Here is a 26050-nt window from a genome sequence, read left to right on the forward strand (position 1 = left end):
TCAAAAACAGAAGGAACACAACTTGCCTTACTGACCGGATAAGGTAGAGACTGGTGACATTGAATGTAACGTGCCATGTTCTGCAGGAAAAAGAAATCTCAACTCAGTGATAATACTAGCCCTAGGCCCCCAACACTCGGCCACTGCCCTAGGCATGATGCACCTTTAAGAAATTCAGCACTATTTATTAGCGGTCAGACCTTCCACTTTTATTTTCATTTTTACCTGCTTGGTCCCTGCTTTCTTAAGAACTGGACCCATCTGTGTGGCTGTATAGATTATCCATCCCACCATCCTTAATATATTTCCAGAGGTCTCCAATGAAGATCCTGAGCTCAGAACATTAAAAACTGTTATGTCTTTTACCCTGGCTGATTCTCTTCCATTCTTCTTTCTTTAAGAAATTAGGAACACAAAAGACAAGCAGAAAGGAGAAAACAGCATAACTTAAGAAGCTGACCCCAAAGTAAATTCTGTATTCTCATATTATTCCTCCATGGGGTTGTACTTCCTTCCAGCAACTTCTTCAAAGGAGCCGTTTATTCTGCAGTTCACCGGTAAGTCTCCTTTGAACGCCCTAGAAAGGTTTTTCCATTAGCGACTCTATCCAGCTGGCCCCGTTTATTAGCTTAGTGGTGGCGATGACATATTCTGTACCTCCATCTTCCAGCTGGGAAAGAAATCGCAGGGCAGCAATTTCAGCAAAGGTTACACCCCCGAGGAAAAATATCAGAGTGACGCGGTTTTCTCCCGGTTGACCTAAGATATAAACATTTCAGAATGTTTATTGATGCTTACAGAATTATTATTGATGCTCCTCTCCCCACCACTTAAAAAAATTACACCATTCCTAAGGAAAAGTAGTCATATATGTCTTGGTACAGACAATTCATTTGAAACTCAGGACCATGATTTTGATCTCTATGTTTTTTCTAACTTCTGAGATCCTCAGTTCAGAGGTTGAAAGCGGCTCCTCCTGAGGGAGTAATGGGTTCTAGCGCTTACAATGTAATTCACAACTAACAAAAGAGGTATATATATCGGACTCTGACTCCTAAGTACTTTACAAATGTATTTTACAAAGCAATTGCATAATACGTGAAAAGCACACTAACACTACATAATCATCTGTGGATACGGGCCGTGGACTTACGTTTCTTTTGTAGCCCTGTGGGCAACGGCTGCCGTTCCTCAAAGTGGGGCCCTGGGAGGATGCGCAGAACTTCCTCAATACTCCGCCAGCCGGGCCGGGAAAGCAGCTGGGCCAGGCGCACACTGAGAGGGGCATAACCACTGTACACATACGATATGTCCGTGGGATTCTGTTAAATAATTAAAGGAAAAAAGGCCTGTAGAGAGAGCGAGAGAGAGACATATAGCCGCCTAACTGTGGCTTGTGGGGTAACCCAAAATTATTTGATTTGGCTTTGAAGGCAGAAACACAAACCCCCGAAATAGCCTGCTCCAATATTGAAATATCCTGTTCCAATCCACCCCTGCTGGGCTCTGTTCTTAGCAGCCAAAGGTTCACTTTTGACTCAAATCTTCAACAGCCACTCAAAGCATCTATAGGTACTGAAGATGAAAAATTGTTACTTGGTTTGGCAAGAAACTTCTTGGACGGTAAAGTGGAACTCCCTAGGCGAGAATATAACCCTTGAACACGGCAATTCCACATTCAGACACTTATCCCACAGAGGGACTTGTACTCTAGAGGACAAAAGACCAAAGCACAAAGATATTAACTGCAACACTGTGCGAACTAGCAAAGGACTGCAAACGACCTGAATTTCTATCAGTAGAAATCTGATAAATCATAAAATAAGATGTATCTGAAAAACCACTAGGTAGCAATTAATTAAAAAAATTATTTTAGGGCTTCCCTGGTGGTGCAGTGGTTGAGAGTCCGCCTGCCGATGCAGAGGACGCCGGTTCGTGCCCCGGTCCGGGAAGATCCCACATACCGTGAAGCGGCTGGGCCCGTGAGCCATGGCCGCTGAGCCTGCGCGTCCAGAGCCTGTGCTCCGCAACGGGAGAGGCCGCACCAGTGAGAGGCCCGCGTACCGCAAAAAAAAAAAAAAATTATTTTATTCTTGGCCTTGGCACTCAGCCTGAGGGATCTTAGTTCCCCGACCAGGGATCGAACCCAGGCCCCGTGCAGTGGAAGCTCAGAGTCCTAACCACTGGACCGCCAGGGAAGTCCCTATGTAGCAATTAAAAAGAACTTAAAAGAATGAGATCACAGAAGGCTCTTCAAGATACAGTGTTAAGTGGTGGGTGGGGTGGGGAAAGAGGTCAGCGTTGTGAAGAGCTGAACTAATCTATGACTTACGTTGTACAACACAGGAATTAAGATTATCTATATTCCCACTGGACAAAAACAATCCAATTTTGCTACTGAGGCAGGAGACTGTTAGCTTTTGCGGCAAGACGCAGCCTAATAAAGTCCCTTATGAAAAACCAAAAAAGAAAATAAGAAAAATGAAACTTAGAAAGATTGGAGTAAACAATAAACATAAAGCAAAGCGCACCCTACTTTGGAGACCAGTGGTATAGAATATGCACCATTTATGTAAAAATGTTTGTCTGTACACAGAATCTTTCTGGAAGGATAGATTACAAACTGGTTACAGTGCTCGCCTCTGAGAGGAAACTGAGGTTGGAAGTGGGAGGAGCCTTGCTTCTCACCGTTTGCTTTCCCTGTACTGGATCTTTGCCTGACCCTCCCGCATTTCTCCCTGGTGCTCTGTGCCCCAGAGGCGGCCCCGTGGGCTCTGCACCAGCTGGAAACTGGAGAGAGGACGGCAGCGTGAGTTGTTGCCCTGACTTCCCCTCTGTGGTGCTGCCAGAGGTTGGTTGTGTCCCTCGGCTTGTCAGACGGCCTGGCCACACAGCTCTTCTCTCCCAGTTCTGGAACAGTCCCCTTCCCCTGCCCTCAGGCCTCGGCTGGGGAGGGTTCCCCACTGCATTGCCTCTCTCTGGTCCACCCCGTCTTTATGAAACTCCCTCAAACTACCCAGTGCCAGAGCACCCTATGCTTCCTGCTGGGATCCACACGAATGCACGACTTTCTCCAAAGCATTAGAAAACTGTCGTTAGAAAACAAGGTGGATGCGGAGATCAAGTAGCGTATGTCGTTGCAATAACCTGTTAACTGGGAACTCAAATGAGGTGAGGAGCAGGAGCGTCTTACTTGCTCGTTTACATCATCCATCCAGAGGCGTAACGTTTTCCGGACGGTTGGGTAAGTATTTCTGCCCCCTGTCTGTGGTTTCAGCAGGCCAGCCTTCTCTAGGTTGTATAAGGTCAATATGTGCTCATAGCCGTATGTCTGCAAGAGAAGTTGAATCAGGAAAATGGTTTCTGCGACTTTCAAAAAAGAGCACTTCCACGTACACATGGCCAGTAGGCACATGAAAAGCTGCTCAACATCACTAATTATTAGAGAAATGCAAGTCAAAACCACAATGAGGTACCACCTCACACGGGTCAGAATGGCCATCATTAAAAAGTCTACAAATAACAAATGCTGGAGGAGGTGTGGAGAAAAGGGAACCCTCCTACACGGTTGGTGGGAATGTAAGTTGGTGCAGCCACTATGGAAATCTGTATGGAGGTTCCTCAGAAAACTAAAAATAGAGTTGCCATATGATCCAGCAATCCCACTTCTGGGCATAGATCCAGACAAAACTATAATTCAAAAAATACATGCATCCCTATGTTCATAGCAGCTCTATTTACAATAGCTAAAACATGAAAACAACCTAAATGTCCATCGACAGACGAAAGGATAAAGAAGATCTGGTACATATATACAATGGAATACTACTCAGCCATAAGAAAGAATGAAATAATGCCATTTGCAGCAACATGGATGCAACTAGAGATTATCATACCAAGTGAAGTAAGTCAGAAAGAGAAAGACAAATACCATGTGATATCACATACATGTGGAATCTAAAATATGGCACAGATGAACCCATCGACAAAACAGAAACAGAGTCACAGACGTAGAGAACAGACTTGTGGTTGCCAAGGGGAAAGGGGGGTGAGGAGGGAAGGACTGGGAGTTTGGGGTTAGCAGATGTAAACTATTATATATAGGATGGATAAACAACAAGGCCCTACTGTAGAGCACAGGGAACTATATTCAATATCCTGTGATAAACCATAATGGAAAAGAATATGAAAAAAAGAATGTCTTTATGTGTATAACTGAGTCACTGTGCTGTACAGCAGAGATTGGTATGACATTGTAAATCAACTCTACTTCAATTAAAAAAAAAAAGAGCACTTGCAACAAATCCACTGGTTTGTACTCTGGGGCATGTTACTGAAGTCCAGGCAACGACCATCCATGGGCACAGGTGCAGGGCAGGGATGAAGCCTGCCCCAAAACTGCTTGCCATTACAGCAAATCCAGCTCACTGGATCACTCAAAGAATGATGTAAATTTTTTTACTTTAAAGTCACAATTTATGGACCCAACTTAAGTGAGCATCAAATAAGTTATCATATATTTTTATATGGGATATAATTAGCTATTAAAAAAAGAAAGAGGCAGATCTATACATCCTGATAAGAAAGACCTTCTGGATTTATTCTTAAGGACAAAAAAATATAAGAAGACTATTACGTATAGTAGGATTTTATTTTTGTCAAAAAAGATATAGTAAGTAATAATAATAGCTAACACTTATATAATACTTTCTATGGCGGGGGGCACTGGTGTGTTCTAAGTGCTTTACATATGTTAACTCAGTCATTCTTATTATAACCCCACAAGGTAGCCACTATTATCTCCATTTTATAGAGAAGTTTAAATAACTTGCCCAAGGTCACACAGCTAATGAGTAACAGAGCTGGGACGTGGATCCAGCTGGTCTCGCCCCATGGTCTGTGTATGTAAACATTCTTTGTACATAGATGCAAAGACAGGAATCTGGGAGTACACAAACCAAACTGCTGACATTGGTCCCTTCCAGGGAGGGAAATGGGGGGAGGCGGGGGAGGGTCATGGTTTGCACCATGTACTTCTGCTTTGTTTGAACGTTATATGATGAGAATGCACGTGTCATTTGTGTAACTTTTTAAAAGGCAAAAAGCAAACAAACAAAAACCCCCCAAAACCCAACCTGAATGAGTATTTAGTTTTAACACTAACATACTTAACTGTGACTAGTAATAGCAAATAAATAGTGCCTGAGACATTTTTAAACAGAAGGGAGAATTTTAAAAACAAGGGTGGGCTTTTCCTTATTATAAAGTAACAGGCTTGATTTAAGTAAGTTGGCTAAAGAATCATCATCAGAAATGTGCAAAAAGTCCCCTTCCTCCATCGAATAGTTGGGTTAACAACAAGAGCACTAGACCCTGGCTACCTGGGTTTTATCCCTGGCTCTGCCACATACTAGCTGGTGACCTTGGGCAAGTTATAGCACTACTCTGTGCCTTAGTTTTCTCATCCATAAAATGGGGATGGTAAGAGTATACAACTCAGCACTGTTGTAAGGATTAAACAAATGAATACACATAAAGCTCTTCCAATTGAGCCTGGCACATAGTGAAAGCTCAATAAACATTAACTATTGTTATTATTATGCAAACACAGTAAACAATGAATACCAAGGACAATCCCTCCATGTATTAAAAAATTTAAAAGACAGTGGAAACACTATACCAAAATAGCAGCTTTGGGAAGTATTTTTTTAAAAAGATGTTTTCTCCCCTGGCAAATTAGTAATTTAAAACTATACTGACCTGCAGGATTTCTCTTTTGTAATAATCCAAAACTTTTTGTTTGAGTCCACTATTGCACACGGATTGGAGGCAAACTAGTCTTAACACCTTGATCAGCGGATGCTTTTGGGCAATACAATCCTCAATGTAACTGTTGACCTGGAAACAAAATATATACCGGTACCAGCATCTGGTTTGGGGACCTAAAGAACTTGATATTTACTATTATTTTTCAAAGTCAAATATTGTGTGGTGACCTGGATGGGAAGAGAATTTGAAAAGATACCATAATCTATTCCTATACATGTGTGTGTATATGTATGTATATACATATCTGAATCACTTTGCTGTGCACCTGAAGCTAACTCAACATTGTTAATCAACTATACTCCAAAATAAAATAAAAAATGAAAACAAAAAAAGAGGAGATGAGTGGGAGAACGGTTCATTCTTTTTTTCACTGTCCCTAAGCCCCCTCCGAAGTAGCTCCTCTGCCCCTGCTACACGCATCCCCGTCACCATGGAGACACACCAGCGATGGGGAGTGCAGGGCAGTGAGGGCACACGCAGGCAATCCAGCAGCCTGTCTGGACTCACCTGTCTCCACGGACAACCTTGGGAGAGGCTGCTGCATGTCCCGGGTGTGTGACCATAACAGCAGCAATTTATCAGCATAAAGTGACAGGAATCTTTTTAGAAGATGGGAATTTTCATAAATCGAATAATTTTAAATTTAGTAATAGAAGTGAGTATTTAAGGGAAATTATATGATCAATCCTCTCAGAAAGCAAATCTATTCATTTATCTATTATAGTCCTTAAAGGTCTTTGATTTTAGGGGCTGGGTCTCACCTCTCCATGCACTGCAGAAAGTGCCTTGCATAGGATAACGTTAAATATATGATACTTGATAAAATCTCTGTTTTCACATTTTGCATTTGCTCTTCAAAATATGTAGACAAGGGGCTTCCCTGGTGGCGCAGTGGTCGAGAATCTGCCTGCTAATGCAGGGGACACGGGTTCGAGCCCTGGTCTGGGAGGATCCCACATGCCGTGGAGCAACTAGGCCCGTGAACCAAAATAAATAAATTAATTAATAAACTCCTACCCCCAACATCTTATAAATTTATTTATTTATCTATTTTTGGCTGGGTTGGGTCTTCATTTCTATGCGAGGGCTTTCTCTAGTTGTGGCGAGCGGGGGCCACTCTTCACCGCAGTGCACGGGCCTCTCACTATCGTGGCCTCTCTTGTTGCGGAGCACAGGCTCCAGACGCGCAGGCTCAGTAGCTCATGCCGTGTCCCCTGCATTGGCAGGCAGATTCTCGACCACTGCGCCACCAGGGAAACGCCCCCCAACATCTTAAAAAAAAAAAAAAATGTAGACAAGGCATGGGAATCAAAGCAATTGCTTTTCTAGGTATAATCTTATGTTTGATAAGGGATCAATTATGTTAGAACAGTTTTATTGTACACATACCTTATCAGTGTCTATTCCAGACATAAACTCCTGCTCCACTGTTAATTTATCAAAGAAGTCTTCAGAAGCTAAAATGGAATTAGCAAATTTGTAACTAAGAAATTAATGTTAACCCTTTTATACACAGAGCATGATTAAGAAACAAGACACACACAAAAGAAAGCAAAAAGTTCAAATCGTCACCTGAAAAGAATCTTCTAAGAAACATGGAAACCCTTTCAACCCTGAGCTCCTAAATGACATCTAGAAACAGTCGACCACTGCACCCCTTTGCTATCCTTAGGACGCTAATAAGGACTCAAGAATTTTTTCTCAGTATCAATGAAAGCTAATTTTGAAAGAGCATTTTACTTGCATCATCAGATCCAACCCAGTTTCACTTGATTTCCACTTCTATTAATATGAAAACAATGGACTGATTTTCCAACACTTTTATATAAGATTCAAAGTATACTTTATAAAACAGGGCATGGAACAATCTCCAGCTCAGCTTTTACAGCCTGTGTTTTAATGAGTAAACACATCTTCCAAGCCCTTTCAAAATACTTAACATATGCTCTCTACCAATTCTGCAGAGAGTCTTCAAGAGAAAAACAAGAACTAAAACAGAAACATGATGCTGCTCTAATTAAGTAATCCTTAACAACAGGAAAAAAACCAGACTGAAAAATTAACCGCCTCATGTTATGGGAAGAATTTTTTTCTCTTTTTGACATTCCAAACATTTTATCATATGATTACATGATTTTAATAATGAAAAAAATTGAGTTAACCACAAAGGGAACATTTTTGACTATAAACATTCGAATACTTAACACTGAGAATAACATACAGTGTTAAAACAGAGCTGACCTTCCCAAGGGAGTACTGTGGTGCCAATGATCACGGTGTCAGTCACAGTGCGTGCAAGTCAGCCCCAGGTGAGCACGATCATTCCCAAGGATACTCACTAGTTACATCTTTGATTAGCTCTGCAATCGAGGTGTGGTTTGCGAGGGAGCCCCTTGCTGCCTGCATGTGGGGCAGTTGCGAAACGAACTGCTTGATCTCCCCAACGGTCTTGGCGTTGTGCCTCTCCTGAAACACGGAAAACAGCAGAACCGTTGAGCGGGGAAAATATTTTAAGTGCTCTGTTCTTTGTATTGCTTAGAGGACCTTTAATTTATACTAATGAGAAAGAACAGAATACAAATAAATCAGGCCAAACCCACCTCCAACATGACCCAGAAAAACAGAAAAGATAGGCTCGTTGTTCCCGTTCACTGCATTAGTACTTTTTTTTTTTTTTGCGGTACGCGGACCTCTCACTGTCGTGGCCTCTCCTGTTGCGGAGCACAGGCTCTGGACGCGCAGGCTCAGCGGCCATGGCTCACAGGCCCAGCCGCTCCGCGGCATGTGGGATCTTCTTGGACCGGGGCACGAACCTGTGTCCCCTGCATCGGCAGGCAGACTCTCAACCACTGCGCCACCAGGAAAGCCCGCATTAGTACTTTTTAAGGGAGCAAATGCCTAATGTTTATTCTTTCCAGGCATCAGATCATATTGTGATTAGTATTTGTGGGGGACAGTACTAGGTTGTCCACAAACATTTCTGAGTAAAAAAATTAAAACAAAGACATGTTAAGAGGGGAACATAAATGGCAAAACATTTCCTCCATAATAGAAAAAAATCCATTCTTACTGCTGAACTCAATCTTGAATACTGTCCATGAATAAAGAGAAGTTTCCTGGGTGATGAGAAAAATTTTTTTTTTGCAAAATTTAGTAATTTAAGCCAAAAGTAACTTCAGAAATTTGAAGAAAATCAATTAGCAAACACAATTCCTAAGAAAGATGAAACCTGGAATACACACTCAGTAAAAAAAAAATCAGCCTTCAAAAATTCTCCCAAATAAGTTTCCAAAGATTAAATACACAGAGTTCAGCATCTTACTGAATTCTCATGTTTCAAAAATGAGCTTTAACCAAGAATAAATCAGTGGTGGGACAAGAGGAGGCAGGAAGGTGATAATGAAGCCGCCAATTTAAAAGCTCTGGGCTGCTGGGATTTCACTCTTATTATCACCTATCTTATCTGCAGGGTCCCCTGCATGTTGGCTAAACTGGGAGCTTTTGGCCCAAATTGCAAGTTCTATTACAGAGGATATTTTATTTAGAGTACAGCTGGCTTCCTTTTTTTTTTTTTTTTTTTTTACAGCTGCCTTCCTCTTAAGTGAGATAGGAAATAATTAAAAGGAAGGTAAAACAAATATTTATGGTGAAAGCTTGTAAACTGCAAACACTACCCCTTTCTCCCCCAAAAGGAGAAAAACTTAACACCTTTTCTCATGGATCTGGGAAGAAGTTTAAAAAGAAAATCTTGGGTCCTCCAATGGCTGAGTCCGCAGTTTCTTAGGATGAGAACTGCAGCTCTGCTTAGTGGCTGCACTTCTGGCAGCTCTTCCTTCCTTCGTGGGGTGGGCAGTCTAGCCAGAATCAGGATGACAACCAAACCGTCTCACCTCAAATGCTGCAGAGATCACCTTTGCTTTCTTGCTAAGCACGGAGCCCACTGCATTGAAGTTTTTATCTCGGATCTCAGCATACAGCTCCTCCGCAGAATTCAGCTGAAGCTTCTTTGCTTCCGTGGGAAGGTCCTTACCACCATCGCCCTGTTTCTTAGGTGCAAATTTCTCCGGAGGTAATTTCACGTAACCTGAACAACAGTGGAAGGGAACAAGGCTCTGCGTGCATTTAATGGAAGAACCAGTCAAGTGCTCAGGCACAAAACAGAATCTTCCAACTTAGGAGAGGATGGAAGCCGGCTTTAGAAAAAACTGGAGTATATCACTGAGGTTCTGATTTTTCCACGATCAAAGTACAGAATGTAGTGACTCTTGAATATTCATATCATGGTTCCACTTTTCTTTGGGGGCACCTATCTGAAGCACTGCAGCAATGACCAGTTCCTGAACTTATTCAGGGATCACGTTACTTTTTCACTTAAAAAAAATTACAAGGCTCTCCCCATTATCTTCCGGCATTTTTCAAACTGTAAGTCATGTCCTATTAGTAGATCATGAAATCAAGTTGGTGGGTTGCAATTAGCATTATAAACAAACAAAACATTAAATACCATAGTGCATCACATGAAGTAGAGTGGTTTTTCTTTTAAATAAAATGTTGCTTCAGTTTCACAGACACATATGTGTGCATGTACTAGGTCATGATATAAAATATATTTCTTACTATAGGTTGTTGTCGAAAATAGTTTGAAAGCCCACTTCCTGTTTTTATAAATAAAGTTTTATTGGCACAAAGCCATGCCTTTTCATTATGTCTCATTTGGGGCTGCTTTCACATTATAAAGGAGAAGTGAGATTCCACAGAGGCACTGCATGACCTAAAATATTTGCTATCTGGCTCTTTACAGAAGTTGTCCACCCCGCTCTAGAACAAGCTCCCAAATTCCTCAGCACAGCATCCAGTCCCTCCACTAAGTAGCCTTAACCCTCTTCTCCCGTCTCTGTTCCTCCCAAACCAACTTAGTCACCATTTCCGAGAACACCCCACACGCCCTTATGAGTTGCCTATAAACCGGTTTAACTCTAAGAAGCTTGGCAATATGAATCAAGGGCCTTATAACGTTAACACCTTTGACCCCAAAATCCCACATCAGAGAATGTAGCGAAAGAAAGTAATATGCTATATGAAAAAAATTTTTTGTATACAGATGTTTTTATAACCATAAAAAACCCCCAAACAACCTAAAATGCCCAACATTAGGGGAAGGATTATGCAAATCACGGTATAATATATATTATGGATTTTAATTAAGCTGTTAAAATTATGCATATGCTGAGAAAATGCTCATATTATACCAAATCAAAAAAGAGATTCAGGGACTTCCCTGGCGGTCCAGTGGTTAGGACTCCATGCTTTCACTGCCGAGGGCCAGGGTTCAATCCCTGGTGGGGGAACCCCGCAAGCCGCGAGGTGAAAAAAAAAAACGACAAAAAAAGAGGTTCAGAATAATTTGGACAAGCTGATACTATTTATTTTTTGTTAACTAAAATAAACTCTGCACAGAAAAAGACTATAAGGAAATACACCAAAATATTAACATTGGCTGTCCCAAGGTTTGGGGGGTAGGGCTTCAGGGATAACGGGAGATCTATGTTTTCCTTCTTTATTTTTCCAATTTTCCCTTAACTGATATTTGACTCATATTATGGAAAAAACTTGCTGCAGAGAAACTGGGAATTTATACATATTCCTTCTCTTCTTGGAGAATCCCCTCCTACCTCTCACCTGTCTTAGACAGAGCCCCCTGAGGCTGCCTCACAGGTCATCTCCCTGCTCTAAACTCTAGCTCCCTTTAATGGTCTCCTGGGTGTTTCACTCTCTGGGACCATGAGAGGAGAGGCACCCTTGTTTCCTTCTGTTTTTTTTTTTTTTTTTTTCCAACAGCCCTGCTACCTCGTTTCTTTGACTCCCACCTACTATCCAGCACAGAACTCCTCTGTCAATGAAATGGAGTTTTAAAAAGTATTTAAGATGTCATCTTTTGGAACAAATAATTTAAAAATAAGACTTTTTATAACTTTATCACTAAAGAATCTTTGTTTTGTGGAAACCCCTCTTCATGGCTGTGTCTTCACCCATTCCCTCGGCTATCTATCCATCCTTATGGTTAAAATACGCATAACATAAAATTTACCATTTTAACCATTTTACAGTGAACAGTGCAGTAGCATTTAGTACATACACAACTTTGTACAACCACAGCTAGTACCTAGTTCCAGAACCTTTTTATCCCAAAAGGAAACCCCACACCCAATAAGCAGTCACTCCCCAACCTCTTCGAGTCCTGGCCACCACTAGTCTGTTTTCTGTCTCTGTGTTTTCTCCTTCTAGGCTGTTCCTTGGCTCCCTGTGATGTAATTCAGGATGGCAATAGAGGTCAGGGGCTGATGGAAACCAGAGAAGGGGGCCTGGATGGGACAGAGGGAGTGGTGGGACCTGTCGTAAACTGGAGACAGGGGCATGTCTAAAGCGGGATCTCCGCTGGGCACTAGCTGCAATGTGGGAATGTGACCTCGGGGTCGCCAGAGCTTCAGATGTTTTTAAAGACATGGTATATATGGGAATTTCCTGGCGGTCCAGTGGTTAGGGCTCCGTGCTTTCATTTCCGAGGGCCTGGGTTTGATCCCTGCAGCTAAGATCCCGCAAGCCGTGTGGCATGGCCAAAAAAATAAAAATAAATTAAAAAAAAGACATGGCAGGGCTTCCCTGGTGGCGCAGTGGTTGAGAGTCCGCCTGCTGATGCAGGGGACACGGGTTCGTGCCCCGGTCCGGGAAGATCCCACATGCCGCGGAGCGGCTGGGCCCGTGAGCCATGGCCGCTGAGCCTGCGCGTCCGGAGCCTGTGCTCCGCAACGGGAGAAGCCACAACAGTGAGGGGCCTGTGTACCGCAAAAACAAAAACAAAAACAAAACAAACAAAACAAAAAAAGACATGGCATCCATCAGGATTATTATTAAAAATTCTCTCCAATTTTAAATGCTGACAGAAACAAACAGACAAACATCATGTGGACCAAAACCAAATAAGACATTTGTGACCTCTGACCCCAACAGTTTGTCGGGCCTAAACTCTAGCAGGCCTTCAAATCTTCCGTGGAGTGTCCCAACCTCCCGTATCAGCCTTTTCCCCAGAATGTCCCAGCTGTGCTCTCTGCCTCAGCAAGCTGGTCGTCCCATGGTTCCCTGCAGGTATTATGCCACCTGCCCCTCGCCAGCAACCCCCCCAAACTCTACCCCTTTTTCCAAACCCAGTACCAAGGCCACCTCTTCCAGAAGCTTTCCTGAACAACTGCCTGCCACGGCATCTATGTTCTCCAACTGCAGAGCCATCTGTTTATTTAGCCCTTGGCCTCTGCTCACAGCGGGCAAGCACAGTCCTGTGCAGTAAACATCAGCCAGCCCTTGTGTGACGGACAATGGTAGTTTGCTCAGATGTCGTTTAATTTTTTTTTTTTTTTTAGCCACACCGTGCGGCATGCAAGATCTTAGTTTCCTGACCAGGGATTGAACCCATGCCCCCTGCATTGGAAGAGTGAAGTCTTAACCACTGGACTGCGGGGGAAGTCCCTCAGATGTCGTTTAATCCTAGCGTCTGCAGGTCTAAAGTCAGCATTTTTATTTTTTTCAAATATTCTCTGATTTACTTGAAAAGGAAGCACCTTCTAAAAAAACGGCCTTTTGGATATTTTTATCAGATTACCTATTAGTAAAAGTAGGTGTTACTTTACTCACTGTTCTGAATGCCATAAATTTCATCAATGAGTCCTTCATACGTAAGCTGAGTGGCAAGAGGCGTTAACAAATCCACATTCCGATCGAGCAACAAGAGATTATCAAAAACAGGGAATATTGAGTTCTGGCTCCCTGTAAACTCTCTCTTCATCCTGATCATCATATTGGCCACTTGCTGGAAACAAAACATGGGATCAGGTGGGACCCTCCTGGGAATAAGCAGATTAAAAAATTTGGCTAAAAATGGAAAGAATCAAAAAAGTGAAAAAAGGAGAAAAACGGTGGAAGAGTGAGATGGATAAGAAATAAGCAGCTACAGAAAAGCATTCGCTGTTGGCTGCCTGTCCCAACACTTACACTTCAGCCAGTGGCAGCAGCTACTTCTCAACGGGGCCTAGTTCAGAGAGTCTATTTCTGTTATTCACAGTAGCTCTGTTCTATAAAGTTGCTGTGAATACTGAACCAGCAAATACCGAACCACTGCCCCGAGGGGCAATCAGGGTTAGGGTGCCGCGAACCTCTGGTTATAACATTTTTGTCATCTGATCAATATATAACCTTGTCTTATGTGTGTTTCTGTTTAAAGACACATTAAATATATGATGTTGATTCTCTAACGCCATCACTCAGGCCTGAACGCAGCTCATCTAACACGAGATTTCTCCCTAAGGCCCATCACAGCCTCCCTGCGCTCTGAGCGCTAGACAGTGCTTCTGTACCACCTTTGGGGGCCATTTTAAACAGCAAAATCACCATCAAAAAGAGCACAAAAATGCAAAAAAAAAAAAAAAAAAAAGTGGCACTGAGCAGCGCATGGCATTATATAGCGGCAAAAAGGACACTTGTTTATGGTATGAGCTGAAGGCACAGGGCTGCTCTGAGTGACCTCAGCTGGGAACATGCATACTGGACAACTCAAATTACTGCCGCTCTGAGCATGTCCACAAAACACTGTGAATACTGATTTGGGGGCTACAAATAAATTTCAGTAAATAGGTGAATTGCCAAATAAAAAGGACTGACTGTATTTGTAAACAGATTCCCACTCCTTCCCTTCCTGGGGACCAGGGGACCCTTCCTCCACCACCAGAAGCACCTGCCGTTTCTCACCCGGGCGCACTCTCCTTTCCCAAAGATCTGGGGGATCGTCCCGTACAGAGCTTGCAGGGTCATGAGCCCCTTGGCTGCGTGGTACAGGCTGGTCTGGTCGCTCTCCAGGTAGCACTCCTGCGGGGAGGAAGGGCCGGTTACGGTCATGGTCATCTGGGTGCATGAGGCACCCACCTCTGTCTGGCGCTGGGACTACGCAGCCACTGGGTAAGACCGTTTCCACTAATTCCCCGCTTTGCCAGGAAGCTGCAGACTCGGGTCCAGCCCAGGCCAGGAGGCCAACAGCTCTGCCGTCGGGGGCAGCTATGGCAGCAATTCTCCCGTGGCAGAGCCTTCTGGAAGGCACTCCTCTTAGTTTATCAGCTCTGGAATAAGCTACTGATTAAGAAAGACTGACACAGGGACTGGGCTTTCTCATTCACCGTTGTGAGTGTGAAGGCTAGGAGGACACCGTGGGAGGGCCACATAAGCGCACATATTCTCTGACCCCCCAAAGTCCCAGATGACCTCACAACAGAACACCTGGCAGTTTTTACAACATGACGCCAATTTCATATGTACCGACAGCAAATGAAGGCCATAACGTCTTGAGAAATGAGAAAGGGGCGGCTGAAGAATCTTTAGAGAGTGATCTCATTTTCAGAAAATATATTTTACCTTATAAAATATACAGGGTATATTTTGTAAAGTAGACAAAATTATACTTTTCTGCGTAGAAAAAGGGACCAAAAATATACACAAAACCAGCTAGGAAGTGAGAAGAGAGACTCCAGCAGTTCTGACATGGGTAAGAGCACAGGTTCTTGACTCTGGTTGTCTGACTGTGTCACTTCCCAACTGGTGCCCTTGGCCACTTAGGTAACCTCTCTGTGCCTTATTTATTGTCTGCAGAAGGGAGTATATTCAACATAGTATATGGATTAAATGAGGTAATTGCATGTAAAACATTTCATCCCAGTACCTGAAACATATAGTAAGTCCTTAACAAATGTTAGCTTTTATTATTAGAAATTGTTTGGATTATTATTTTTTTTTTACAATCATCATCCACTCATAAGTCAAAATGGAACACTGTACCAGACACCCCTCACCGACCCTCCCAACGTGCTTCTAGCTTCCAAAGCCAGGAGGGAGGGGACACTGGAGGCAGTAAGCACAAGGGGATGGGACTCGTGTGCTCCACCCAGGGAGGAAGGAGGGCTGTGCCTGGAAAGAGCCTGGGGAGAGTGCTTGGCGGCTCTTCTAAGTCTGATGGTTTTAACATTTCACTGCATATGACATGTCCAACTCAAGAATGTCTGAAGACATACTTTCTTGAAAAATTACCTAAAACTCCCTATCAGAGCAGAGTTAAGCTAAAAATTCAAGAAAAAAAAATTAGGGAATATCTCTCAAAATCGTATTCATTTTTTTAAACTTAAAAAGTTGTATTACTATAGACATTCTTTTTGTAATTCTTTTTAAAAAAAATTTAAAAGTTGATGACATATTAATCTTGAATTTTTTGCTCTATTATAATTGGTGGTGGGATGATTATTTGTACTAATATCCCTGTATTCTGTGCTTGTGGAATCACCTGGTATTTCAAGCCATGAGGACATTTTTGGAGGGACAAATGCTAATACCCATTAACATTCAAATTCACATATTTTTTGACCCCAAAGTCCCACATGCCTACACGATAGAATACCTGGCAGTTTTTTTGTTTGTTGTTTGTTTTGTTTTGTTTTTCTATGTTTATCAAACCAATGAAAATGAATTTTAAACAGGTGTACTTGTAACTACTTGGAATGTGTTTGTTTTCGTGACTTAACTGTAGGCAATTCTTACTTCAGGTTGGGGAAAAAAAGGGCAGGCGGTTTTGATTTTAACTAAAATTATAGCGCTTCACTCACGTAACACCAGCCAGTCTAGCACACCATGTAAGAAGTAAGACCTTTCAAGGAAAACTTGACATTCTAAAATTATTAAAAGGACAACATAAACTCATTCAATCATGCAGGTCCTTTAAACTTTGCTTTGAAATTCTTAAGGAGAAAAAAATATGGTACTGTGACTAGGGCACGGGCTGGAGAAAACTTTATTTTTCTTCCCTTCCCTTACTACTTGAGAGAAGTCAATACAATTTTCCATTTGTATAAATGAGAGGCCACAGTTTTTAACTCTTTTATAATAATATTCCTTGAGCCAGAAGAAGATATACATGTTTTCCACATTTTAGTTACATTTCAACAATTATGTATTATATGCTTATAGGGATCGTGTTCAATGGCAAAGTGAAGTGGACTGATGGTCTCAGATGTTTCCGTGTAGACAACGTGTCAAGAACTGGCTTATATATTATCCGTCCTCCAGACTGACATCACATTTCATAATAGCTTGGTATGATGACTGCTGTCAAAATCGCCTGCATGGAAACATCCGTGCCACCGGGCCTGGTCGCGCCACGCGGGGACCTCGACGGGAAGGATGCGCGGGCTCCCAGCGAGTAGCGCCCGCACCACCGCCTCAGAAGGGAGGCCTCTACCGTCCGCTACCTTGCATTTTTTTTTTTTTTTTTTTTTTTGCGGTACGCAGGCCTCTCACTGTTGTGGCCTCTCCCGTTGCGGAGCGCATGCTCCGGACGCGCAGACTCAGCGGCCATGGCTCACGGGCCCAGCCGCTCCGTGGCATGTGGGATCTTCCCGGACCGGCGTACGAACCCGTGTCCCCTGCATCGGCAGGCGGACTCCCAACCACTGCGCCACCAGGGAAGCCCTACCTTGCAGTTTTTACAAAGGAGGTAGGTAGATTTTATGTATACTGATTTCTATATATACATTTGAGGCCCCAATAGTTTAAGCCCTGTGACTGAGCATTAGAGTTCAATGAGCTGAACTCTAATTCCCACGTTTTGTGCAGTGCAATACGGTCATAATCACAGCCCCAAAGCACAGAGAGATCTACACGTGCCTCCTGATGCCACGAAAAGCTAAATTATGCTCACTGTTTAAAATCACATAAATAAGTAAAATGACCTCAACTCTATCAGAAATCGGGCTTGAATTTAACATTAGGTAGAACTCTCAGCTTTATTATCCAGGCGAAATCTCTGACTTCTAAAATAGAATCTTAAGTGAACATATGTAAGCCAAGGGCTTGAAATTCTCAGCAGAAAAGAATTCTGTTCTTTTTTGCAAGCCAGAGGTTAAATAAACAGGAAATCTCTCCTCTGGACAGGTTTTGTCATGCCAGGACAGGTTTTCCTCAGCTGCTACCAATTCACATTAATTACACGGATATGAATTAATTACATGAGGGTATACCATTATAGCTATGTGATAAAGCAAATATAGCAAAATGTTAATTTCAGAACCTAGGTGATGAGCATACGGGTGTTCACTGTACCATTCTTTCAACTTTTCTGTATATTTGAAAATTTTCATATAAAATGTTGGGGGACGGGAAATCTGTACCATCATTGGAAGAGATTTACTGTAAGCAAATCAGTGGGGAACATGGCTGAAAAGAAGAGCCAAGAAACTCTCCTGGTTATAAAATTCATCAGTGGCGCCACTGAGCTCTTCCTCAGGTTCACTCTTTGAAAGCAGTGGTCACTGTAACAACATACTAGGGAAGAAAGAGTTTCAAATAATTTTTTGCACAACACCAGTGGTTCTCAAAAGTTCTAGTCTCCAGACCAGCAGCATCAACGTCACATACGCATAACTCAAAGAAGGAAATACAGATAAATATGATTACACTAAGAAAGTACGCATAGCAAAAACTACCATAAGCTAAGTCAATAGACAAATGTCAAAGGCAGGTAAAGAGCCTACAGATACAGGGCTTCCCTGGTGGCGCAGTGGTTGAGACTCCTCCTGCCGAGGAAGATCCCACATGCTGCGGAGCAGCTGGGCCCCTGAGCCATGGCCGCTGAGCCTGCGCGTCCAGAGCTTGTGCTCCGCAACGAGAGAGGCCACAACAATGAGAGGCCCGCGTACCGCAAAAAAAAAGAGCCTACAGATACAGGGCCCACGTGTACAGTGATCTATGCATGAGGTAATTCACTGTAGCACTGCCTCTAAAAGCATAAGATGAGAAAAAACAAAATGTCCTTCAAAAGGGGACTGACTTAATAAATCATTGTACATCCAAACAATGGAACAGTATGCAGCTTCAGCTAAGAATAAAAAAGTATTTTCATAGATGGTAGAAAATGACTCCAAGATATATTATTAAGAGAATAACGTAAGTTACCAAAGTTATATAGGATATGCTACCATTTGAATAAAAGCTCATATATACTATGAGCTGTAGCTGCCTAAAGCACTTCCAAAAACAAATTAAAAAAGAACGAGTGATAGTGATTGCTTCTGGGAGGTATGGCATTTTGAGAATTGGGTGGAGAGTGGCTTACTTTTCATTCTGTACCCTTTCTTACTCAAAGAAAATTTTCATGTACACAGATTATGTTTATGAAAGATTTTCAAATTACTTTTTTCAACATAAAGTAATATTCTTATGAGAGAAAGCATTCTTTGAAATAAAGTTGTAAACAAAACCAATATATAAAATTACATTTGGAAAAACCATCCAGAACTGGGGAACAAAGACACGCATATTTGCTAACAAACATGCGTCGAAAATAATCAGTGGGGAAAAATTGCGCTGGAACAACTGGCACTATATGGAAAAAATAAATAAGCCTCATATGGAAAAATACAGATTAAAATAAATTAGTCCCTACTTCACACCACACACTCCAAACACATGGTTCAAGCTGAATTAAAGACCTGAACGTGAAAAGCAAAACTTTAAAACTTTTAAAGGAAAATACAAGATTTTCTATGTCTACAGGTAGAGAAGGATTTATTAAGACTAAAACAACACAAACTGAAAGAAAAAAAGTGATATACTACTTTGAAGGGCTCATACCTCCAAATTTCACAGCTTACTACAAAGTTACATTTATCAAGACAGTGTGTTACTGGCATTAAGGACAGACATACTGATCAATGGGGTAGAGCTGAGACACCAGAAATAAACACATTTAGGGACAGCTGATTTTCGACAAGGGTACCAAGACAATTAACTGAGGAAAATATACTCTTTCAGCAAATGGTGCTGGAACACATGGATATCCACATGCATATCTGCACATGCAGAAGGAAGTTGGACCCCGACCTCACATCAGATAAAAATAAACTCAAAACCCATCAAAGACCTAGATGTAGGACCAAAATCGTAAAATTCTTTGAAGAAAACATAGGAGTAAATTCGTGACCTTAGATCAGATACGACACCAAAAGCATAAGCAACAAGAGAAAAAAAGATAAATCGAACTTCATCAAAGTTAAAATCTTTGGTGCATTGAGATATCCCTTTCACCAAAAAGTGAAAAGAACCCACAGAATGGGAGAAAATATTTGCAAATCAAATATCTGGTAAGAGACTTGCATCCAGAATATATTAAGAATTCTTAAAACTCTTATAACGAAAAGATAAATGCCCAGTTCTAAAAACGTGCCATGCTTAAAGACTTAAATATAATATATGATACCATAAAACTCCTAGAAGAGAACATAGGCAAGACATTCTCTGACATAAATTATACCAATGTTTTCTTAGGTCGGTCTCCCAAGGCAATAGAAATAAAAGCAAAAATAAACAAACGGGACCTAATCAAACTTATAAGCTTTTGCACAATAAAGGAAACCATAAACAAAACGAAAAGACAACCTATGGACTGGGAGAAAATATTTGCAAATGATGTGACCGACGTGGGCTTAATTCCCAAAATATACAGACAGCTCCTACAACTCCATAACAAAAAACTAAACAACTCAATCAAAAAATAGGCAGAAGGCCTAAATAGACATTTCTCCAAAGAAGACACACAGATGGCCAATAGGCGCATGAAAAGATGCTCAACATCATTAATTATTAGAGAAATGCAAATCAAAACTGCGATGAGGTATCACCTCACACTGGTCAGAATGGCCATCAGTTATTTGCAAAGCAGAAACAGAGACACAGATGTAGAGAACAAACATATGGATACCAAGGTGGGGGGAGGGAGGGTGGGATGAATTAGGAGATTGGGACTGACATATATACACCACTATGTATAAAATAGATAGCTAATGAGAACCGACAAGGAAATCCCAAAAAGAGGGGATATATGTATATGTATAGCTGATTCACCTTGCTACACAACAGAAACTAACACAACATTGTAAAGCAACTATACTCCAATAAAAATTAATTTAAAAAAATAGTCTACAAATAATAAATGCTGGAGAGGGTGTGGAGAAAAGGGAACCCTGCTACACTGTTGGTGGGAATGTAAATTGGTGCAGCCACTGGAAAACAGTATGGAGGTTCCTCAAAAAACTAAAAAGAATGAAATATTGCCATTTGCAGCAACATGGATGGACCTAGAGAATATTATGCTTAGTGAAGTAAGACAAATACTACATAACATCACTCATATGTGGAATCTAAAAAAATAATACAAATGAATGTATACACAAAACAGAGACCGACACACAGAAACATAGAAAACAAACTAGCGGTTACTGGTGGGGAGTGGAAGGGGGGAGGGACAAATTAGGGGTATGGAATCAACAGATACAAACTAGAATACATAAAATAGATAAGCAACAAGGATTTACTGTATAGCACAGGGAATTACACCTAATATCTTGTAATAACCTATAATGGAATATAATCTGCAAAAAATACTGAATCACTCTGCTTGTACACCTGAGATTAACATGACCATCATGTTCACAAATCTGGCAAAAATTAAAGCCTGACGTTAAAAAAGAAAACGCCAAACTTACTTTGAAAGCACCCTCTGATTCCATGGATAAGAGATCCCCATCAAATGGAATGAGGTCTAGGCTGTACTCCTCCCTATGAATAAAGGATCCCAAAACACCCAGATCCTTCAACCGCTGTTCGCACAATAAGCTACGTCGTGGCACAAACAAAATGTGGAAATCTCTTGCTGGGCCACGTCTGTCTTCACTGCAAAAGAAGGAACATTTGTTAGCTTACAAGCTCTTTAGAGTCACAGACTCTTTCACTTACTTTATTCAAACGGCCGGGCACACAGGAGGCACTAAATAAATGCTGGCTAGATAAACAAATGAACATTGACTTTCAGACCCAAACTGTTAACAGTCGCTTTCTCGCTCTCTCTCTCTCTTTTTTTTTCCCTGACAGGAAAGCGTTGATTCATAGCCGGTATTTGCATTTTCTAGCTTTCTCTTAAACTATTTATGGGGGCATTAAAGCTCTCAGGTTTATTGAAGCAGGATATCTGTGTCTTGTTGAAAACAAATTGTTCTTTAACCAAACCAATGCAGGCACAGCGTCTCATATTAAAACGAAACATCACTCTTGACTCCTATCTCTCCTCGACACTGGACTTCTCAAAATAGCCCATATGCTTTTAAGATTTTAGGGGCCACATCAATCGATTATACCACAGAGTACAGACTGGGCTGAGAGAACTTCCTCTCTCTAGACTGGATGCTAAATAAAATTTTAATCAGCTCTTACTTTGCTTATGAAATTCAAGCACCTTATATTCAGTATAACCATTAGAGGTGTTTTGTTTGTTTTTTGTTTTTAAAATCAGTGTCCTTTCTACTGATACACGTCCAAACTTTTAGCTGTCCTGAAAGAATGGGGATTTATGATAACCGCCCTCTCAAACTGTTTGAACAATGTCACAAGTTTCCCACTTTTCTTAATTGTATTCTTCCGTGCCTGTCCCAGTTTTTCCAAAAGACCACTTTCCAAAGTACTGGCAAGAGAAGGGGTTCACAATGAAAAGCTCAGGACATTAAAACCACGAGAAGGATTAACTTCTTTTGGCCCAAACAAGAGCTCTGAGAGATACCTGAGCACATTTTCAGCGATTATATCCATCAATTCTAGCCTGGGTCTGACAACAAAAATAATATTCTTGACATCAGCTGCTGGCAAACGACTTCCTTTAAGCGTGAACATTTTTTCCACTTCATGTTCCTAGGAAAACACACACACACAAAAGGTTAACAAAACCCCTGAAATTTACGTATGGTATCCAGACTCAGACATCATAAACACTCCCAGTCAAATGTACATCAATACTCTGTTATCAAAATTTAGATTTCCCAAAGCCAGCTGTGTAAAGGACAAGGTTTCAGGACGAAGTCACTGCTACTGTATCTGAATTTAAATGACTCTCACGTGATGCACTATCAAAGACACCAGGTAACAGTCACATAATACAATGCTAGTAATTAGGATCAGTATAGAATCATCAGCCGAAGGACTGCTGTATACAAAATGTTAGCCAGGCATTGGTATCGGTGTTTATAAAAACCAAACAGCCTTGCAAGCCAACTACTCAGGAGGAAATGTAAACTTATTATTATTACTAAAGTACAGAATTATTTTTTTTTTAAATTTAATTTAATTTTTAAATTTATGGCCGCAACTCACGGCATTCGGGATCTTAGTTCCCAGATCAGGGATTGAAGCCTCACCCCCTGCAGTGGAAGCGCAGAGTCTTAATTGGACTGCCAGGGAGGTCCCTAAAGTACAGAATTATCAATCCCTGAACAAAACCCAAATAGCTCATTTACCTTCAGTAGTGAATACTGTGCAATCAGGCCAAATGGTCCTGTGAGGTACTCATCCCAAACTATTGCCTATAAGAGGGGAGAAACATTCTCTCATTACAGTTAATATCAGGAATTTCAACAATACCAACAGAAAATAGCAGTCATACATAGTAGGACTATTGGCCTCAAGGTCTGAATTAACAAAGATTTTAACTGGCTCTGGCCACATTCATATCCTACAGGTCTTAAAAAAATAGCATCAGGGTAAGTGATGTTACTGGTGGTAAGTGGGAAAGTTAAGACCTAGTCACTGTCCTCAAAGGAAACAAGGACGGTACTTTGCTGTGTATCTGTGTCATGGTATTATTATTAGACTGAACCATATGGAAACTGCCAATTGCAACAACTCAACTTTTATTTTTTATTTATTTATTTATTTATTTATTTATTTGTGGTACACGGGCCTCTCACTGTTGTGGCCTCTCCCGTTGCAGAGCACAGGCTCCGGACGCGCAGGCTCAGCGGCCATGGCTCACGGGCCCAGCCGCTCCACAGCATGTGGGATCTTCCCGGACCGGGGCACGAACCCGTGTCCCCTGCATCGGCAGGCGGACTCTCAACCACTGCGCCACCAGGGAAGCCCTATCTTATTTTTTAATTAATTAATTAATTTATTTTTGGCTGCATTGGGTCTTTCTTGCTGCACGCAGGCTTTTTCTCCCAAGCGGGGGCTACGGCTTCTCATCGCGGTGGCTTCTCTTGTTGCGGAGCACAGGCTCTAGGTGCACGGGCTTCAGGAGTTGTGGCACTCGGGCTCAGTAGTTGTGGCTCACGGGCTCTAGAGCGCAGGCTCAGTAGTTGTGGCACAAGGGCTTAGTTGCTCTGCGGCATGAACCAGGGCTCGAACCCGTGTCCCCTGCATTGGCAGGCGGATTCCAACCACGGCACTACCAGGGAAGTCCTCAACTTGTATTTTATATATAAGTATCATATAATCGAATTATAAAAATTAAAACCTCTGATATAGGTATTACAAATCTTATTTTGACAGAAGAGGAAATTTTTAAAAATTGAATTGTATACTTTATTTTTTAAACTAATTAATTTTTATTTTTGGCTGTTTTGGGTCTTGTTGCATGCGAGCTTTCTCTAGTTGCGGCGAGCAGGGGCTACTCTTCGTTGCAGTGCGGGGGCTTCTCATTGTGGCTGCTTCTCTTGTTGCGGAGCACGGACTCTAGGCGCACCGGCTTCAGTAGATGTGGCACGTGGGCTCAGTAGTTGTGGTGCATGGGCTTAGTTGCTCCACAGCACGTGGGATCTCCCCGGACCAGGGCTCAAACCCGTGTCCCCTACATTGGCAGGAGGATTCTTAACCACTGCGCCACCAGGGAAGTCCCAGAAGAGGAAATTTTTAAAGGCTCAGAAAGTTTAAGTAACGTCCAAGGCCATATAGGGAACTTGGACGTACACAGTATAAGGGAGTCAGGACTCCAACCTAGGACTTAATGACCCCACAGGGTAGTGCTCTGGGGCCCTACCACTGCTAAACTCCAGTGTGATTTCTTTTTCTTTCATTTTTAATTGAAATTTTTATTGAGATAACTGTAGATTAATATTCAGTTGTAAGAAACAACACAGAGACCCCCTAGTACACTTTGCCCAGTTTCCCCCAGTGGAAACATTTTGCAAAACTATAGTACAATAGGTATTACAACCAGGATATTGACGTTGATACAATCCGTGATCTCATTCAGATTTCACATTTATTTCCTGAGCTTGAACTGGGCACGTAGGACTTAGCCTGCTTTTGTTTTCTTTCAATTGCTTCTAGCATCCACTCTACCTCTTGAGGTCCTATTTTTTCTAATACTGATTCCTGAGTTTCCCCAATTTTCCTTTTCTCTTCAGAGTTGTATTGCCAGTTACTTAGAGGGACTGATAAATCCTAAGGGGAGAGAGGAGAGGTAATACCACTTAAAAGAAATCCTATGAAGTCTCTAATCTACGGTTTCTGATTCCATTGTGATCTGGGTGCTAATAAACGTCTAACAAGAGGAACAATACTATTTAAGGAAGCCGACGTTAAAACCTTAAATAGCTACAACTTCTCATAATCCGAGGGAGCAGCAGGTTGTAAGGTGCTGGTGCTTCATACTTTTGAGGGTATGATTTGTAACGACACATATGATCTTTGTAATGAATGGACACCGGACCAGCTACGTCCCTGGGCCGGGCCCGCATCACCAGTTCCCGTGTCTGGGGTGGGAGCTCGGGGGCACCAGATCCGCCCCTCGACCTGACCACAAGCTGGTTCACTAGAGGCTGAGACAGCACGGTGGCTTATTCTGCTGCCATGAAACAATCACGATGCCACGCGGACTGCGGGCTGGACGCCCCAGGCCCCAGCAGCGGGCCCCTCTCCCCGACTTAGCATTCCCGCCAGCTCTCCTCCTGGAAGCCCTAGGAAACTTCGTACACCTGAAGCCCAGGCGGTCAGGGACCTGATCAGGCCAGGCCGGACGGCGCCGGAGGGAGGTGTCGCCGCGCACTGTCCCTCACCTTGCTTCCCGCGCACTTGTCCAGGAACTCGCGCAGCTCGCGACGCACCGCCTCGCGCAGCACGTTCAGGTTCACTCGCCCGTAGGACAGGTGCGCCGCCATCTTGCCCCACCGCTCTCTTTTCCCTGCAATCCAACCGGATCGGCTTTACCCCGACGCGAGGCCCACAGACGCTGTCACGTGACGGCATGTTCACGTGACGAGGGCCGCTGACAGCAAGCCAAACCCGGAAACCGGAATCGGTGGGTGTCTGCTGCTCTCTC

At 42.4% G+C, this 26050-nt stretch overlaps 1 protein-coding gene across 3 annotated transcripts; it reads right to left on the reverse strand.

The window, feature by feature from the left end:
* Positions 1 to 426: 426 nt before the first annotated feature.
* VPS33A (VPS33A core subunit of CORVET and HOPS complexes) lies at positions 427 to 25983 on the reverse strand. Of its 3 annotated transcripts, none has more exons than XM_067700982.1 (13): positions 25788 to 25982; positions 23250 to 23315; positions 22520 to 22647; positions 21453 to 21639; positions 14612 to 14742; positions 13516 to 13724; positions 9720 to 9913; positions 8169 to 8295; positions 7219 to 7286; positions 5761 to 5898; positions 3194 to 3331; positions 1154 to 1322; positions 427 to 759 (listed from the first exon to the last, which is right to left on the reverse strand). In XM_067700982.1, the coding sequence occupies exons 1-13, from the start codon at positions 25887 to 25889 to the stop codon at positions 578 to 580; spliced, it is 1839 nt and encodes a 612-aa protein (XP_067557083.1). In that variant the 5' UTR covers positions 25890 to 25982; the 3' UTR covers positions 427 to 577. The 3 variants fall into 3 exon arrangements, with proteins under 3 accessions (XP_067557083.1, XP_067557084.1, XP_067557085.1); XM_067700983.1 differs by having other exon boundaries at positions 13516 to 13690; positions 14626 to 14742; positions 25788 to 25981; XM_067700984.1 differs by lacking the exon at positions 23250 to 23315 and having other exon boundaries at positions 25788 to 25983.
* Positions 25984 to 26050: the final 67 nt, after the last annotated feature.

The sequence above is a fragment of the Pseudorca crassidens genome, chromosome 12, assembly GCF_039906515.1.
Source record: "Pseudorca crassidens isolate mPseCra1 chromosome 12, mPseCra1.hap1, whole genome shotgun sequence".
NCBI lineage: Eukaryota > Metazoa > Chordata > Mammalia > Artiodactyla > Delphinidae > Pseudorca > Pseudorca crassidens.

What these genes read in the sequence shown, in the direction of transcription:
- VPS33A (XM_067700982.1), bottom strand. Translation starts at nt 25,889, where the DNA reads ATGGCGGCGCACCTGTCCTACGGGCGAGTGAACCTGAACGTGCTGCGC. An exon ending in ACAAGTGCGCGGGAAGCAAG is followed by an intron (nt 23,316 to 25,787) that starts GTGAGGGACAGT and finishes CCCCTCTTATAG; the next exon opens with GCAATAGTTTGGGATGAGTA. An exon ending in CACAGGGCTACAAAAGAAAC is followed by an intron (nt 760 to 1,153) that starts GTAAGTCCACGG and finishes TTTATATCTTAG; the next exon opens with GTCAACCGGGAGAAAACCGC.